Source organism: Phascolarctos cinereus, unplaced genomic scaffold (genome assembly GCF_003287225.1).
Source record: "Phascolarctos cinereus isolate Bilbo 61053 unplaced genomic scaffold, phaCin_HiC Scaffold_2;HRSCAF=192, whole genome shotgun sequence".
NCBI classification, from domain to species: Eukaryota; Metazoa; Chordata; class Mammalia; order Diprotodontia; family Phascolarctidae; genus Phascolarctos; species Phascolarctos cinereus.
The window spans coordinates 203,286,410-203,305,281 of record NW_027555625.1 but is presented as its reverse complement, the minus strand read 5'-3'; the positions used below and the strand labels follow the sequence as shown (position 1 = coordinate 203,305,281).

At 36.9% G+C, this 18,872-nt stretch overlaps 1 protein-coding gene across 1 annotated transcript in view; it reads left to right on the top strand.

Annotated features, from left to right (window-relative positions):
* The first annotated feature begins 916 nt into the window (after window positions 1-916).
* NOL10 (nucleolar protein 10) overlaps window positions 917-18,872 on the top strand; it is a 110,021-nt gene continuing 92,065 nt past the window's right edge. The window contains exons 1-5 of the mRNA XM_020992678.2: window positions 917-1,085; window positions 3,758-3,803; window positions 6,756-6,854; window positions 15,982-16,059; window positions 17,525-17,562. Coding sequence (XP_020848337.1) covers window positions 1,020-1,085; window positions 3,758-3,803; window positions 6,756-6,854; window positions 15,982-16,059; window positions 17,525-17,562 — 327 coding nt within the window. The 5' untranslated portion in view covers window positions 917-1,019. The remainder of the gene's footprint in view (window positions 1,086-3,757; window positions 3,804-6,755; window positions 6,855-15,981; window positions 16,060-17,524; window positions 17,563-18,872) is intronic.

Below are 18,872 nucleotides of genomic sequence, written 5' to 3'. Positions count from 1 at the left end.
TATAAGCTTCTTGACTGATGTAGAGTTTAGTGAGTGGAACCAGGAGAAGAACTTTCAAAGACTTCAGAACTCTGATCGATGTAATCAATGACAAACTGCAATTCCAGAGCACCCATGACTAAGCATGCTACCTGCCCTGACACAGAGGTGAGATCTCAAGATGCAGAATGAGACATACACTCCAGGAAATAAGCCAACGTGGGAATTTGCTGTTCAACTATGCATGTGTTACCAAGGTTACTCTTCTATTTCTTTTTTCAGTAGGGAGATGGGGGAAGGAATTTTTAATAATAATTTAAAAAAACACCTATTTTTTGGGAAAAAAGAATGTAAACTTCAGGAAGGAAAGGACAGGGAATGTTTTCTCGTATCCCCATTGTCAAATGTTTGCTTGTTTAAAGACGTAAGGTGTCAGACCTGGGGGATGGCATTATAGCACAGAAATCCAGAGCTAACAGTTGGGGCCTTAGGATATGGAACGCTGGGGCTTTTGGAGATAACAGTAACAACAAGAGCTAACATTTATGTAGCGCCTACTGTGTACCAGGCACTGCACTCACAGTCCAAACCCTGCCATTTTTACAGAAAAGTGACTGCTTCTCTCCGCTTCCCTTTTTAAGGGGTCAAACATCCCTAACCCAGAACGGACCACTCATCTCTGTAGGTCCTGGCCGCCTGGGACTTAACAGCTGCGGAAAAAGGAGAGCGGGAAGCAGACCCTCCAGGCCCACGGAGCCTCAAACTGGAGCTAACTAGGAAGCAACTTTAGCTTACAAAGCCCGTAGCGAAACGACTCCGCATGCGCGTTCTAGGAAACGCGAAAGGCGGGGTCGCGGAGGAGGTGTTTCTTTTAGCTTTCTCCGCCTTCTTTAGTCCTACGGCAACGGCCTTTCGCTTCCGCTCCTCGGCTCTCTCAGGCCGGAAGTGCGTCATAGGAGCGCGTCAGCTGTCGCAGGTCGTGGGCTACGGTGAGAAATTTCAGACTTGCGTGCCGAAGGCGCCGGCGAATAAGAGCGACCATGCAGGTCTCTAGCCTCAATGAAGTGAAGATTTACAGCCTGAGCTGCGGCAAATCCCTCCCTGAGGTGAGTTTCGTGCCTTCCTACCCGGTTCTTCGGTACTTCCTGGGTACCCTGGGCTCCTTCCTCACGCCATCTTTCCCAGCACCCGCACCTCATGCTTATCCTCCCGGGGACAGTCAGGCTCCTGTGGGCTCCATAGACCCAGCATCTTTGGGGCATGGTCGGAGAGAAGAAGAGGCCAGAGAACTCGTATGTACTTCCTGCTGGGATCAGAGTGCTGGGAAGGGACTTAGAAATCATCTGATTCACGGATACATGAAACTGAAGCTCAGAGAAGTTAAGTGACTGGTTTAAGGTTGCACAGCTAATGCTAAACTGGTAGTAGGATGTTTATCCTGTGGAGAAGAGAAGATAGAAGTAAATGTAAAATGATTAGAGTTTTGCACAGGTGGAATGGGTTGTTTCTGGAGGTAGTGGGTATCCTTTCACTGGAAGTCGCCAAATAACCACCAGTGGGGGATGTTTTAGAGGAGATTTCCTGCTTAAGTATGGATTTGACTAGATGACTTCTGAGATTCCTTCTAACTCTTGGATTCTTTGATTTTGAATCATGACTTTTGAAGGCCTTTCTGGTTTTTGAAGGTTTATTAGAAAGGATAAGGGTATGAATTGATGTTGAATTGAAGCTCTTTCCCTCTGAGCAGTAATAGGTCTTACTTAAAAAAAATAGATGTGAAAGTGTTTACAATTTTGGCTGACCTCAGTAATTCATTTATTCATTGATGAGTGGATTTAAAGGTGAAAGAGGCCATATAAGTCATATAGTTAAAAGAGGTCTAGATTGCCTTTAAGATATTACATGATTCTAGGTAATTCTGATTGCTGTTTGCTACCTGTGTCAGTTATTATTTACTATTCTGCCATTTTGCTTTAAAGGCTGACGAGATTATTCTAGCCCAGATTTTGGTTGCCCAGTTCAAATTGTCTTTTAGTCACTGATATATCATTATAAGTTGAATTTGGTAGTGTTTTTATTATTTCTCCTTGTGTTGTCATTCCTATTCACTTCATCATGTGTTAGTTAATTGGGAACCTTGTTGTTCTCTGTATCTGACACAATGTAAGTGATGCTCTGAGTTTTATTACAAGTCCCATGTCTGCAAAATTCTAGTTATAAAGGTGTTTTTTAGTAGTGACTTCAGTACATTCACTAACTCCAGAGGATACCTGTTCTCTCTGGGGTAAACTTCCTAAATTTGTGTGAGTCATTTAAACGTTGTTACTGTGTAGTACAACATCTGTATTTTTGTAGCAGGAATTAAAATAGCTGTATTCTCTTCCTCCTCCATATTAACTATCATTGGCCAGTACAGTGGGTAGCTATTACAATTTAATGACAGCTTTGAATTCTGTATCATCAGTGAACCTTTTTGACTTCTTGTTGTGAACTGATATTCAGGTCTGTCATTCTGTTGTACCGAATCTACCCTTATACACACGCACACTTTTCAAGAGTACAGTCATTTTGTATAGAAACTCCTGGATGAGTTGCCATTGGAGAAGCTTATAGTTTGTTAATTCAAGAAGATATTTTGAGAAATGAGAAATATAGTATAGAAACCTTAGCTTTTATCTGGTTTGCATTTTGAAGTTTGCTGCCTCAGATGAATCATAGAAAGCAAATGAAGAGATTAACATGACTTTTAGATGGGCAAACTGACAGTGTGGTAACAAGAAAGTTCCAGAATAAGTCTCAAACTTTAAAAGTAGTGAGTGGTATCATTCAGTTATTGGGAACAGCAACAAACATATTTACTTTATTGAAATTTACTAGTGAATTATTTAGAAATGAAGTTGTTAAACAGGGTACTAAGAACAAAGTCCATAAACTGTTGTTATTGAAAGGGAACTCATATTGTTTTGTTTCTTCTCTTGAACTTATTCAGAGTATCCTTGAATTCACCACTCTGCTCCCTTGTTGATTCATGTCACGTAGAATAGAACTACTATGTTTGCTTCAAATAGCAACAGGCAATTTGGCATAAAACTTTTTTAGGTAACAGAATGATTTTTATTGTTCTGTTCACTTATGAATTTACTAAAATTCTGAATTACTTTGTTTTGTCTTATAATAAAGGTAACATGGTTCTATGAAAAGAGTCTGAGCATCTTTGTTCAAATCCTTCCTCTAATGCTTACTAGCTTATGTGACATTAAGCAAATCATGTAACCTTCTTGAGGCTCAGTTTCTTCAGCTGTAAAGCTGGATGAGATAGTACTTTGACGTTCCTTCCAGTTTTAAATCTATGATCCTGATAGTTGTATTTGTTTCTCAGTACACTACAAGATTAATGATTTTGTCATTATAGGTACTCCTTCCACCAAAGCTGATTATAATATTTCTACATTTTAGATGATTTCATGAATTTTTTGGACTTGAATTCATCACCTTGTGCCCAACTTTCTGATGGTGTATTTCTTTGCAATTTACTTAGATTGACACTGTACTGAAAACCTTTTCAGCTTGGTAAGACTTATCAGAGCTTCTGTTTTGATCATTGACACCATCCTATCAAGAGTTTAGTGGAACTTAATTGCTTTGGTTATAATTTTAAAAAATTTCTTTCAAAAATGAGGTTCTGTTTTATGTGAAGTTTAAAATATACTGTTTTAAAAGTTGCTCTCTCTCATTTTTGTATAACATAATAGTTATGAGAAAATCAATTTTCTTTCAGTGGCTTTCTGACAGAAAGAAGAGAGCACTGCAAAAGAAAGATGTTGGTGAGTTTAATTTTTTATTTCTCCAAGCCAGTGTAATTCTCTATTTAAATTTTATTTGCTACTCGCAAGATACAGAACCAAGAAGAAGCATTTCTTTTTAACGAAACCCATATTTAACATGTAAATTAATAGGTCTGAATCACAAATCCTTCTGGAAGCTTATTCAGTTTTGGGTAAGTGTATAAAAAAAGATGAAAAGTCAAAGGTTTGTAAACTCCTATGGGATATGGTAAATAATTTTCCTTAGATTTTTTGCATTGTTATTCTTTGCCGCATGTCAGAGATTTCTTTTAAATTGATTGTTTTACTTTTTTTGGCCCCTTTTTGGGGAGGGTACAGTTAAAAAAAATTTTTTTTGCATTAGTGGAGTACTTTATTTCAAAGATAATCACAATTTACAAATAAATATATTTAGGAAATTAGTTTGCCTAGCATTAACACCACAAAATAAATTTTCATTTAAACTGCTAGTGGACACCATTTTCTACAGCTTAAATTTCAAAAAATCAGTAGTTCTTTACTTTTTTTAGATTAATTTATTTCAACATTTACTTTTATAAGATTTTGAGTTCTAAATTCCCCCCCCCCCCCGGTGGCGTACAGTCTGACGTAGGCTATACATGTATGATCATATTAAACATTTCCACATTAGTCATGTTGTGAAAGAAGAATCAGAACAAAAGGGAAAAATCACGAGGAAAGAAAAAAACAAAGAGAAAATGGTATGCTTTGATCTGCATTCAGATTCTATAGTTCTTTCTATGGATATGGATAGCATTTTCCATCATGAGTCTTTTGGAGTTGTCTTCGATCATTGCATTGCTGAGAAGAGCTAAGTCTATCAAACTTCGTTATATCATGATGTCGCTGTTCCTGTGTACAACATTCTCCTGGTTCTGCTCACTTCACTCAGCATCAGTCCATACAAGTCTTTGCAGGTTTTTCTGAAGTCTGCTTGTTCATCATTTTTTATAGCACAGTAATCTTCCATTACATTCATATACCACAACTTATTCAGCCATTCCCCAGTTGATGGACATCCCCTCAATTTCCAATTCTTGGCCACCACAGAAAGAGCTGCTATAAATATTTTTATACATGTGAGTCCTTTTCCCATTTTTATGCTCTCTTTGGGATACGGATCTAGAATCAGCCTATAATTTCATTGACATAGAGAATAACTTATAGTCTTAGAGATTTCCCTAGAGCACCGAGAAGTTAAATGACTAGCCAAGGATCACACAGCCAGTATATGTCAGAAGCACAATTTGAATGCAGATCTTACTGGCTTTGAGGTCAGCTGTCTATTTACTACTTCATGATGTCTTTATTGCTTAGTAACTATCAGCAAAAAAAAAAATTTTAAAAATAGTGTATATAGATAAAACCATAAATTCAAAACTGTGGTTTATTTTAAAATATATTAACCTTAATAAAATAATATCAGTTATCTTGTTTGCTTTTTTGGACCCCTCTGAGTACTTTTATTTTCTGTACTTTTTAATGTATTTTTAATTTGTGATCATTGCTGTTATAATAATAATTATGTAGGTAGTTTCCTCTTGGTGTAGATTAGAATTCATCCTTACTTTACCAATCTGGTGGCTGCTTCCCTGCTGCCCCCCCCATTCTTAAAAAAACAAAACCCCTTATTTGATACATTTCTTCTTACTAGCTATTGTCTTATATCTCTCTTCCCTTTGATGGCCTAACTCTGTTGCCCGCAACCAGATAGTGCACCAAACGGAAAGGCGTGAAATAAGACATGAAGAAGTAGGCCAGGCAGAGCAGAAAAACTGACTCAGTTTATTTTTCTGAGGGTACAGAATATATAGAGAAAATCCATCCTAACTTCAAAGAGTCCTCCCCGTGAGATGCTCCCGAAACATCTGCTAAGGATGTGATAACATACATTTCCTCCTTATCAGAGTTCCTAGGTAAAGTTGTAAATTCCAAGGCTTTCTCCTGGCGCCTGTATAGAGGAGTGAATATGTAAATCTAAGGTTCAAAGAGTGAGAAGGAATGTCTCAGGAACCTCCTAGCAGGGAGAGATTGGAGAGCCATGCTTCTTAGTTATTGAGCCCTTTGGGGGAAAGCCTGGGCAAAGGTCAAATTCTGTCCTGGATCTTAAACCCATATCAGACTCTTAAGATCGGCCCTCTACATAACTCCTTCACAAAACTATCTACCATCAAGGTGTGCCTCCATTTCCTTTCTTCTCGCTTTTTTTCTTAACTCTCCTGTAGTCTGGCTTCTGATCTTGTCATTCAATTGAAACTTCTCAAACTTATCAAAGTTACCATTGATTGCTAATTTGCCAAATCTAATGGCCTTTTCTCAGTCCTCAGCCTTCTTAACCTCTCTTCAGCATTTGATACTGTTGATATCCTTTTTCCCCCAGCTATTCTCCACTCTAGGTTTCACTTTCCTTCTCTTTTGCTAAAGTGTTCTTCTTTTTCTTCTATTTTCTTCTGGTTTTCCTTCTACTTGACTGAGCATTCTTTCTTAGTCTTCCTTACTGGATCTTAATTAGGTTATGCCCACCAACCATGGATGTCTCCCTAAGCTGTTCTGGACCCTCTTTTCCTCTTGGTGATCTCATCAGCTTATATGGATTCTATTATTTTTTCTATGCTGATGATTCTGTGATCTGTTTATTTTGTACTTTTCTCCTTCTCCTCATTCTTTAATACTATAGTTGTTTTCTTTGTAGAGATATTTTTTAGAGTTAATGTTTGTCACCTCTGATATGGGAAACTAAAAAGTGCAAGTATACAAATACAGGGTATAAAAAAGAAACCCAATAGTCATCCTTATTTAATGGAGGAGACAATTTGGCATTACTTAGAATGATTTGGCAATTGGTAGCTTTTGAATAGAATGAATAAATATCTGGTGAATTTCATGCATATGTTCATTAATTTATTTTTTCCTTGTTCTGTCTCTCTGTAGATATTCGGAGGAGAATTGAACTTATTCAGGATTTTGAAATGCCCACAGTTAGCACCACTATTAAAGTGTCGAAAGATGGACAGTATATTTTAGCAACTGGTAAGTTTTAATATTTTGTCCATTTATAGAAAATGTGGTAATGAAAATAGTCACTTTTAGGTGTACTGTATTGGTGCACAGTCATTTTGACAGTTATTGTTGTAGTTTATAATTTTAAGCACATTTCAGCAAATTATAAGGGAAAAAATTGCCAATAATTATAGTTGTCCAAAAACAGCATGGGTGACCTCTAGAGGTAATGAGTTCTCTGTCACTGAATATCTTTAATTAGGGGCTGTGTGATCACTTGTTCAGGACATTATAGAAATACTATATTTCAGATCATGGTTGGACCAGAAGACATTTGTGGTCTCATAACTTTTAAGACTTAATCTCTTATCAAATGTTTTACTTTTATCATCTCATTGATATTTCATAGTTAGGACTGTCCCTTATAATATAATAACTCAGTACAACAAACATGGCATCTGCTAAAATTTATAGACATGGCATTATTTCCTTGTGTGTGTGTGTGTGTGTGTGTGTGTGTGTGTGTGTGTGTGTCCACTCATAGTAGTGACATGCCAGTGAACTTGGGATGTTATACATCATATATTTATGTTAAATACAGGCATTCACTGGTCCTGAGACTGTCCATTCACATTCTTTACCCCAGCTGTATGTGATATATTTCATAGGGAGACACTCTCACACATACACCACACACACTCACATTCACATATTCCCTTCACCAAATTTCCTCCTCTGATGCCTTATTATAGAGATGACTCTTGTTCTTGAAGGATGTACTGCAAGTTTTCCCATGTTCTGTTAAACTGAAAAAGCTCAGTATGGGGCTAGGGACAATTTACTTTCTAACTCTGGCTGAGTTAAGTGAGGAGAGTTGGTAATCAAGAGGTTGGTCACCAGTTGTTATTTTTTTTTTTGGTCATAGCATCTCATGGGGTCATTTACTAAGGAAAAGGAAGGGTTGAGATCATTTGAATTATTAAAGTATTTGAAGTACAACAGTCACAACATTGATGCTCTTTTGCCTCTGATTGTCAGCATTGTTATTAAAATATCCCTCTTCTGCTCTTTACTTTCCTAATAAAAAAATTTCAAGTCGTGTGAAAATATAAGAAATAATGATATGCTGAATATGCCATCTTTGTAGTGACCAGAGGGTTGTGATGCACTGAGTGGGAATGGCAAATTGAGGAATGGATTAAATGTATGTTAAATTGGGGTGTAGCCAAGATGGCAGAGTAAAAGCAGGGACTTGCTTGAGCTTTCCCCCAAACCCCTCCAAATACCTTTAAAAAATGACTCTAAACAAATTCTAGAGCAGCAGAACCCACAAAGAGACATAGTGAAACAGATTTCCAGCCCAAGATAACCTGGATGGTCAATGGGAAAATTCTGTTGCTCTGGGCTGCGAGAATAGCACAGTTCAGCATGGGCCATGCCAGCAAAGATGGGGCTCCAGCAAACTCAGAGCAGGCTTCAGGACCGAATCACGGGTAGCTGTGAAGATTTCCAGACTTCTCAAACTACAAATGCAGAAGACAGCTTAGAAGGTCAGTGGGAAAGGTTTGTCGGTCCTGGGGGAGAAAGGAAGCGCGGTCCAGCCCCGGCTCTAGCATAGCCCTAGAGTGGCTGCCACGGTGGCAGCGGCTGCTTCCAGAGCTCTCAGCCCACAGACAGTAAGGGGATTGAACAGCTGACCAAAAGGAGATCACAGAAATTTTTTTGCTGGCATTGATGCAGGATTCTATTGCTTTGCCCATACTTGGATCTGGGTGGCAGTACTGGGGTGAGGAGGAGCACTGGCATAGCAGAGCTTATGCCAGCAGTGGAAAGGGAACCCTTCTCTCAGTTCCAGGGCAGAAAACAGTGTCACATACAGACCAGAACACAGGCCCAGAGAGGAGTAAATGCCTCTCCATAGATCATACTACCTTTGGAAGAACTGGAAACTTACAGGTGTCTAGAAGTATCTCTGAAAACAGCTGCATAAAAACCCTGAAGCTTGGGGCAGTACACCCTCCACACTGGAAGCAGAGCTCTACTTTAACAAAGAGTTAAAAAGTCAAGTAATTGGGAAGATGAGCAAACAGAGGAAAAAATAACTCAGATTATAGAATCTTACTTTGGTGACAAGGAAGATCAAAACATATAATCTGAAGAAGACAAAGTCAAAGCTTTAGATCCAGAGCCTCCAAGAATAACATGAATTGGTCTCAGGCCATGGAAGAGCTCAAAAAGGATTTTGAAAATCAGGTAAGAGAAGTAGAGGAAAAATTGGAAAGAGAAATGAGAGTGATGCAAGAAAATCATGAAAAACAAATCAACAGCTTGTTAAAGGAGACCCAAGAAAAATACTGAAGAAAATAACACCTTAAAAAATAGACTAACCTAAATGGCAAAAGAGGCCCAAAAAGCCAGTGAGGAGAAGAATGCATTAAGGAGTAGCATTGGCCAAATGGAAAAAAAAGGTCCAAAAGCTCACTGAGGAAAATAATTCCTTAAAAATTAGAATGGAGCAAATGGAAGCTAATGACTTTATGAGAAATCAAGAAATTATAAAACAAAGCCAAAAGAATGAAAAAATAGAAAACAATGTGAAATATCTCATTGGAACAACAACTGACCTGGAAAATAGATCCAGGAGAGATCATTTTAAAATTGTTGGACTATCTGAAAGCCATGATCAAAAAAAGAGCCTAGACATCATCTTTCAAGAAATTATCAAGGAAAACTGCCCTGACATTCTTGAACCAGAGGGTAAAATAGAAATTGAAAAAAATCCACCAATCACCTCCTGAAAGAGATCCTAAAAGGAAAACTCCCAGGAATATTACAGCCAAATTCCAAAGTTCCCAAGTCAAGAGAAAATATTGCAAACATCTGGAAATAAACAATTCCAGTATTGTGGAAACACAATCAGGATAACTCAAGATTTAGCAGCTTCTACATTAAGGGATTGGAGGGCTTTTAATATAATATTCCAGAGGTCAAAGGAGCTAGGATTAAAACCCAAGAAACACCTACCCAGCAAAACTCAGTATAAATGGATGTTCAATGATGTAGAGGAATTTAATTCATTCTTGAGAAGACAGAGCTAAATAGGAAAATTGACTTTCAACTACAAGACTCAAGAGGAGCATGAAAAGGTAAACAGGAAAGAGAAATCATAAGGGACTTATTAAAGTTGAACTGTTTACATTCCTACATGGAAAGATGATATTTGTAACTCATGAGACATTTCTCATTATTAGGGTAATTGGAGGGAATATATATATAGACAGAGGGCACAGGGTGAATTGAACATGAAGGGATGATATCTAAAAAATAAAACTAAGGGGTGAGAGAGGAATGTATTGGGAGAAGGAGAAAGGGAGAGGTAGAATGAGGTAAATTATCTCACATAAAAGAGGCAAGAAAAAGCTTTTACAGTGGAGGTGAAGAGGGGATAGGTGAGAGGGAATGAGTGAACTTTACTATTATCGGATTTGGCTTAACATACACACTTACAACACTTAACATACACACTTACAACATATACACTCAATTGGGTATGGAAATCTATCTTACCCTACAGGGAAGTAGGAGGGAAGGGGATAATAAGAAAGGTAGGGGTAATAGAAGGAAGGGCAGATTAGGGGAAGGGGTAATTAGAAGCAAACACTTTTGAGAAGGGAGAGGGACAGAGGAGAGAATAGAATAACTAGGGGGTGGGATAGGATGGAGGGATTAATCTTTCTCACAACATGACTCTTATGGAAGTGTTTTGCACGACTACACATGTGTAACCCGTATCATATTGCTTGCCTTCTCAATGAGGGGAAGAGGGGAGAGAATTTGGAAATCAAAATTTTGAAAATGAATGTTAAAAATTGTTCCCATATTATCAACTGGGAAATGAGGCAGTGAGGTATAGAAATCTATGTTACCCTGCAGGAAAATAGAAGGGGAAGGAGATAAGAGAAGGGGGGGAGGTGATAGAAGGGAGAACAGATTGGGGGAAGGGGGTGATCAGAATACATGCTGTCATGGGGTGGGGGGAGGGCAGGGATAGGGAGAAAATTTGGAACTCAATCTTATGGAAGTGAATGTTGAAAACTAAAAATAAATTGAAAAAATAAAAAATGTATGTTAAATTAATTTGACATTTGTGGAATTTTGGTAGAATCAATAGCTCAAGCACAGATCTTCTCTCTGGTCCCATTTTGTATTTGTTTAGTTAAGCAGCAGAGTCACACAAGAGTAGTCTGCTCTGAGGCTCTTCCTTTCTTCTGCTAATAGATCTTCATGCATGGCCCTAAAGAGTAGCTTCAGTTGGTTGATCCAAGTATTTAACAGAACTTTGGAAATACAAGGAGCTATAAAAATCATCTGGTAGACCCAGAAGGGTTAAGTGATTTACCTGATATCATTCAACAGTTGAGCCATCACTAGAACTCAGGCTTCTTGGCTCAAGTCTAGTACTTGTTTATAGCAGGACATCCCTGACTTAGGCTGGTCTGGTATCTCAGATTGAAGAGTGGAACAAAAATGAGACACCTAAAGGGGGTTTTCTTATCTGTATAGGGCAAAGCCATTCAGAGCAGGGCTAGGATATTCAATGGAGACGCAGCATCGAGTCAGCTAAGGCTAGCTTCTTTCTGCCAGTGTTGATCATGCTGTTGGTATGCTGGTCAGGAGTCTGAGGGACGAGCCAGGAGACTACTTGTGCTGTAGCTTTTATATTAAGGGCAGCAGAGGTGCACCAGTGGCAGAAGCATTTAGTCCTCTGGTCTGACTGAATCGTGAGAATGGTTTCAAAACCTTTTAACAACTAGCTTAGCCTGAGCAGGGCAGACATTTAGGATATTGCTTTCACCATAACTATCTTCATTAATACACTTTGAACCAAACGTTATTTTTTTTGACCCAAACTTTAATATATTTTCTGCAAATACAAGTAATGATGATATTCTGTTGTTTCTTCAAGCTTATTGCCATAATTATTAACATTTATAACCCAAAGGAAGCTAGTGGGAAAACAAGTTTGGTATATAGAATTTAGTTTACAAGAACTTGTTAGGAATTCAGATGGCATATGTTGAAGAGAACTCATGTTATAAAGAGAAGAATTTATCACAGTATTCCAGTGGATCTGTGATCTCATAGATGTGGCTATTTCCTTTAACAATGCAGATCATAATTGTAGCCTAAGGAGGACCTTGATTTGAGTCATGGGCACTCTAGGACAGCAAGCATTACAACATGGTAGCAAAAAGAATTATTTTATTAAATGTTGATAAGTTTATGTTTCTAGAAGCAATGGGAAGCCCTCGTAAAGACCCTGAAAGATAGTGGCCTCTATAGGAACCTTCTGATATCACTAGCCTAATTAGAGTCATTTCTTTATTTAGCTTGTCTCTGGGCATGCAGTTTAGGGAGTCCTGATAGATTCCAGCCAGTTCTTACATATAAGGGGGCTCTGCTGGGGTTTGGATCCTAGTTAATACCTGGCTGAATAGGTTTTGATGGTTTTGTTGTCTGGGTTCAGGTGTGGTTACCAGTGTAGCTAAAACTGAGATTCTTTTGTTCACTTATTCTTTCCCTGTGAAGTGTTCTGCAAATTCCCTGTCTCCCCTCCATGCCTCCTCATCTGGTTTGACCCCTGTCAATAAGTATTTCGTGGCTGGGGAGGGGGAGGGAGGGCGGGCATGCCGAGGGAATCTATCCATATGATATTTTCTTGACATTCTGTTTACATTTCAAGAATATGTCGGTAGAGCATGTTGTTGTTCATTTGTTTCTGTCATATCCAACTCTTCGTGACCTCAATTAGGGTTTTCTTTGCAAAGGTACTGGAGTGATTTGCCATTTCCTTCTCCGGCTCATTTTATAGATGAGGAAACTGAAGCAAACGAAGTTAAATGACTTACCTAGGGTCACTTAGCTTGGAAGTATCTGAGGCTAGATTTGAACTCAGGTCTTACTGTGCCACTTAGTGAAGCATATTCATCTGGTTTTTTAAATTGTGCATTTTTCTTTCAATTTCATCTTCTACATTTTGCACCTCCTATGTAACAGTGGCTTGTTTAGAAGGTATTTAAGCTTTTCCTGTCCATCATGCATTTCTGCAATGGCATTGGGTGCTGTAACATCAGTTCTTTATAGCTTGTAGTCCAGACATACATCACCACCAACAAACATGAACCTTTGTTTTAGGGAGAAATTTGGGTTAATTAAAAGAACTCTGCCATTTCACAAAGTCAATCAAGCCAGCTTTCTTCTCCTTTAATTCTGGGCTCAGCTCATTGTCAATGAATGAATGAAGTATTTAAGCATTCTATGAAAAGCATTGGGGATACAATTAGAAAGGAAAGACAGTCCCTGCTCTTAAAGAGCCTATGTACTAATGGGGAAATGGCATATCCGGAACTCTTTCTGCTATAAGGCGGGCGGAAAAGTTCTGTGAGGATCTTAGGAAATGGTAATGCCTCTTTAATGTCATTTCCTTGGATAAAATCCTGTCAGTTTCTGAGGCTGACCCATTTGTCAGTGCAAAGAAGTTTCTTTTTAGGATCTTAAGTAGCAATGGTTTTAGCACCTGCAGGAGTAGCTACCAGGTTTCATCTCTGTAGGGGCTGCTTCCTTTGATGCTGGCTATGGACAGTGGGCTAGAAGCACTGTTTGTTTGTGGTGTGTATTCAAGATACACTGGTGGACAGGCTCTGTAACTGGATCTCCCTTGATGATGGTGAGCAGCTTGATAAATGTCAGCTCCAGGAGAGCTCTGCCCATTTTGTTTCCTGCATAGTGCCTGACATGTAGTAGGCACTTAATAAATGCTTCTTGATTGATTTTGATGAGCACACATTTGCCTGTTTTATGTGTTGATATTAATAATCAGAGGATCTTTGAACTGGATTATCTCATATCTTTCAAGGAATCTTGTATGACATATACATGCAGTTTCCCTCGTTGGAAGAGATACACCAAAGTAGTATTGTGCTTCACAAAATCAAATGGCAGAGACTGTTTTTTTTCCTTTGTCTCCCTGGTGCTTAGCACACTGCCTGCCTGGCACCTAATAATCACATGACAAACGATTATTAGTTGATTATTTTTATAGTCATCAAACAGTAAGCACAGTGGGATCTTATAGTCCATATATTAATAGTCAGTTTTGTATGGTAATATTTGCTATAGAATATTATTTTTTTTGATTCTTTAAAACCTTTAAAACCTTTTAACAAATGATATTTTATTCCTTCCTCACAACAAGCCTCTGAAGTAGGTATTGTTATCTCCCTTTTATAGAGAAGGGAATGAAGGTTCAGAGCTCTTAAATGACCTGCCTTTGATTGTGTAGCTATTAAGTGTCAGAAGGTGGCTTTGACTCCAAGTCACCCTGACTTACAAATCCAGCACTCTAACCACTACATAATAACTAGAAAAAAATTTTATCTCATTTTTAATTATGTAGAAAACTCATGAAAACATTTTTCTCTGCTTTACTTGACCTAGAATGTATCTTATATACATATACAAACTTTCACTTTGATTTACGAGCACCAAGCACATCAATTATTTCCAGAAACAGACAAAGATCAAAGACCATTAGTTCAGAAAGAATCTGGGTGAAGAGATCTAGTCGTCCAGTTTTTACAAGTGGTTGCCCAAATGCCTTTTCTGTGGCCGTTCATTTTGAAATGGTGGAAATACTTTTAAAAGGGTGACCAATCACTTTCTAATGTTCTCTTACAGAGGTTGGTCTTGATATCTTTTTAGATTATTCTCATAAAAATTTTAAATACATAGGAAAGTAGGTATATGAGTTGATAGTTCTTGGTACTTTCTTGATCACCTTTTTGGTTCATAGCAATAAATTCTGAGATCCTTTTTTCCTTTGATTTCATTCCCTTCTTCAGTTATCTTGAAAATCAGCCTGTACACATTTATTAGACACTATATGCCAAGTGTTTTATAGTAATGTTCAGAATCTGTTTTGAGAATATAGTAACATTTGTATCACTAGATATTTTTTTATGGATTTATTAGTTTTCACATGCAGTATTTAGTTCTGTAAAAAAAAATGCAAGAACACTCATTTTTTCATCCATTTTTCTACCCTTAAATTTCATATTGGTATTGCATAAGCTATATGCATATGATCATCATTTGTACTAGGTATAGTATTACTGCTTTTTCTACCTCTCATTTGTAGGACACATAGTTTACAAAATGTTTTCACATTATTACATTAGCCTCACAAGAACGCTGTGAGGTAGACAGGGCAGATACTATTTCCCCCCCATGACTGGAAACATAACTGAACTAAAGACTAACACCCCGATCTTCTAATCCCTAGTTCTGTTCCCCCCCACCCCTTAATCTGCTTCTTGACAATGTCTTAATTCTAAATGAAAATAAAGATTGCTGATGTTGTGTGCTAGTTGGTATGGTAATTTATATTCGTGTGGCTTTTTCTTTGTAAAGTTAAAATTTATAAATCTAATCTACATGGAATTTTAGGCTTGATAATATTATAATTTCAGACTAGTAGAACCTAGTACTTTGTTAATGTTTTCATGCTAGTTGGTATGGTAATTTATATTCGTGTGGCTTTTTCTTTGTAAAGTTAAAATTTATAAATCTAATCTACATGGAATTTTAGGCTTGATAATATTATAATTTCAGACTAGTAGAACCTAGTACTTTGTTAATGTTTTCATACTCCCCCCCCCCCGATTTTCAAATGGAAATAAGGTGAAAGATTTAACATTAAAAAGGGAGCTGACAGCTCCACAATTATTGACACTGATGAAATATCATAGTGGTACAGATAATTTAAAACTATGGATAAACCTCCATTAGAAAAGGTGGTAGAAATTAAACTGGTTTAAGTTGTATGCTGTGCAAAGGGAAGGAAGGGGAACCAACTGTGTGATGGCAGCAAGAACTTTCTCACATGGTCCAAAGATGAAAGATTCCTGCGGGCCTGTGGGATAACAAAAGAAAGCATGTAACTGTGGAGTACAAATAGTTTGCATTTTGATAACAGGAAGCTGACCTGCCTTGCCGCCTTACCATTAGATGGTTATCTGCTAATGTCATCGTGCTGTTCTTTCTTAGCCATGAAATGTATGCAGTTTGGTTTTTATATTGTATTAATTTTGTGTTATAGGTACATATAAGCCACGAGTTCGATGCTATGACACATATCAGTTATCCTTGAAATTTGAAAGGTGCTTAGATTCAGATGGTGAGTGAAGCAATGACACTAATGTTTAATGTTTGTCTGCACTGCTTGTTTACTTTCCTGCCTGACTGCCTTCAATGGAAGTGAGAAACTGTAAATCTGCCTGATGATAGAGGAAGAGAGATAAGGTATGGCTAAAGAATTGAAGCCATATTCTAATGATTTATTTTATTCTTGTTTTCCCAAAAGGGATGAAAATTATTGGAACTGGAGATAACAACTGACTTAATACTTTTTCAGAGTTCCTATTCTTTTGGTATTCCATGATTGTGTAAAATGCTATTTTTTTTAAAGTACAGAGAAATCCCTCTTTCTTTTGAGCAGTTGGCTTTATAAATTAAAAAGAACCAGAAGAAGAAAGAAGTGAAATGATGTATTTGCCTGTCTAATTGACATTATAGCCCAGTGGACATTTGACAGTGCCATTCTTTCAAATAGTGTTAGATTTAGGAATCTGATTGGGTGGTGGTGGGAGTCTGTAAACCGCTTGTTTTCTTTTGTATTTGGTATAATGTATAAATGATTAAATGGAAATTCCATTCTGGTTTTATGAGGAAAGAAAGTTGGGAATCCTGTAGTTACATAACTTATGAGTTAAGACAGATACTGTATTTCACTGCATAATTGTTGCAGATTTTGTGGCAAATTTTTTTGCCAAAAGTGAGGTGCTACCATTATGTGAAGCAGTATTTATTACTAAATTGTCTTTGGTACAAGATTAGGATGCAGGGAATACTTGTGAATATACATGGAAATCGGGAAATGCAAGTCTTATCGTATCACATGACTTACTCATGGCAGCTTCACCTGCCTGCCTGCTCCCTTTGTGCCTATGGCTCTTCATTGGATTGAACAACAATACTGTTGCAGCACTCTAAACAAACCATGCAAGTCTTTTGGAAATATACTGACAATGTGCATGCACTGAGAATTCTAGGCTTGCGGCTTGCAGTGCCACTGGGCAAATACATTGCTTCTCTGTTTACCTTTCAAGCATCGTGATGAACATAATTATACCCATATGGCAATTACTTGATGAAAGGTTATAAACCAATTTTTGAACTAAAAAACCAAAACAAAACAAGGTATGATGATTATGCATTGAAATATGATAATCCTAATATGCAAGTGTGTATATGTGTATAAATGCAAATATATGTATTTAGATATAAAATGCAAATATTTAAATGCAAATTTATATGCAAAATATATAAAATGCAAATTTATACATACCAATACAACATGCAACTTTATATATTACATATAATCACATTATGTGTGATATGTATATACATTGTGAATATATATATGTATCTGTTAAAGCTATTATTTAAATTATTAAAGCTTAAAACTGCACTAGGTCTTTTAGGACACCCTATATACATACCAACATGTGTATATACTATTATTTCCTTTGGGTTCACAAATGAACATTTTATGATTATGTATTTTTCCTCTTGTTTTTCAGTTGTGACATTTGACATATTATCTGATGATTATTCAAAGGTATGTTTAACAGCATTAACTTTTAAGTGATTAATCATGTTTGGGTAGTATGATACAGAAGAAGGGGTACTGGTTTTGAGTCAAAGGATCTGGAAGCAGGCCCCACTTCTCTTACCACCTCTGTGACTTTAGGCAAGTCTCTTAGCTTTTCTCAACTCAGTTTCTTCTGTAAAAATAAGGTGTTAGCTCTTGCATTGTATTGAATTTTAAATGTAACATCTTATGAATAAAGGAGTCCCTTTCCTTTGGGTGTTCCCATTGCTTCAGATAATATGTAGTCACTGGAATGTATTTGGAAATATATTCCAAATATTCCTCAGTATATCCTGAGATCTGTAGTCTTATTGTAAGGATTCCTTCAGCTGTATGTGACCATCTGTCCGTCATCCCTTTTACTCTATGACTGACATTTCTTATTCTCTTTCTGTATCTGTTGGATGATCTCTTTTGTGATGTTGCCGGCACACAAGTTGTTGGTTCTATGCCATTTGTATCCTATTTATATCCACCATATTTGACCTTTAATTCCATATTTGTTATATATTATGTATCAGTTGAAGTCTTTTCCCCACTCTTTTTCCTTATGGTTATATTGTTTTTATGCTGTGCAGATCTTTTGATTTTTATAACACTAAAGCTGTAAAAACTTATTTTAAAGCTATTTTGTTTTTAGTAATTTTATCCACCTGTTTGATAGACACACATTTTCTCCTCTGTAATTGAAATAAATTGTTCCTGTTTAATCCAATTTTCAAATTGTTTTGATAACTAAATAATTTTATTGGTGCCATTTGTTTTTTAATGGTAATCATTTCCTACTTAAAACAGTTAAGCAAAACTGCTTGATATTGAGACTCAGTCTGATTATATACAATGTACTGCATTCATAGACCTCCACTTGTGTATTGAACCCAAAAAGGTGTGCTTCATTATCTGTTTGTTGGGACCATGATTGGTTATTTAACCCAAATGGAATTTTTTGTAATATGTTGTGGATAGAAGTTCATTTTGTCATTTCATTATCCAGTTTTCCTAAAAAAATTTTTACTGCATAATAATTCCCCAGTGTGGTAACCTTAGATTTTAAACACTTATCTCTGATATATATACTTGGTGCTACGTCTGCCTTCTGTTTCTTTTATCTTTTTAATTTCACCTGGTATCACATGATTTTGATAATTATTGCTCTCCAGTATATTTTGAAATAAGACAGAATAAGTCTTCCCATTATTAGTTTTTATTTTTGTCCTTCCTATTGATACTTCTCTTTGTTTTCCTCACATGAATTTTATTATTTTATTTAATTTTAT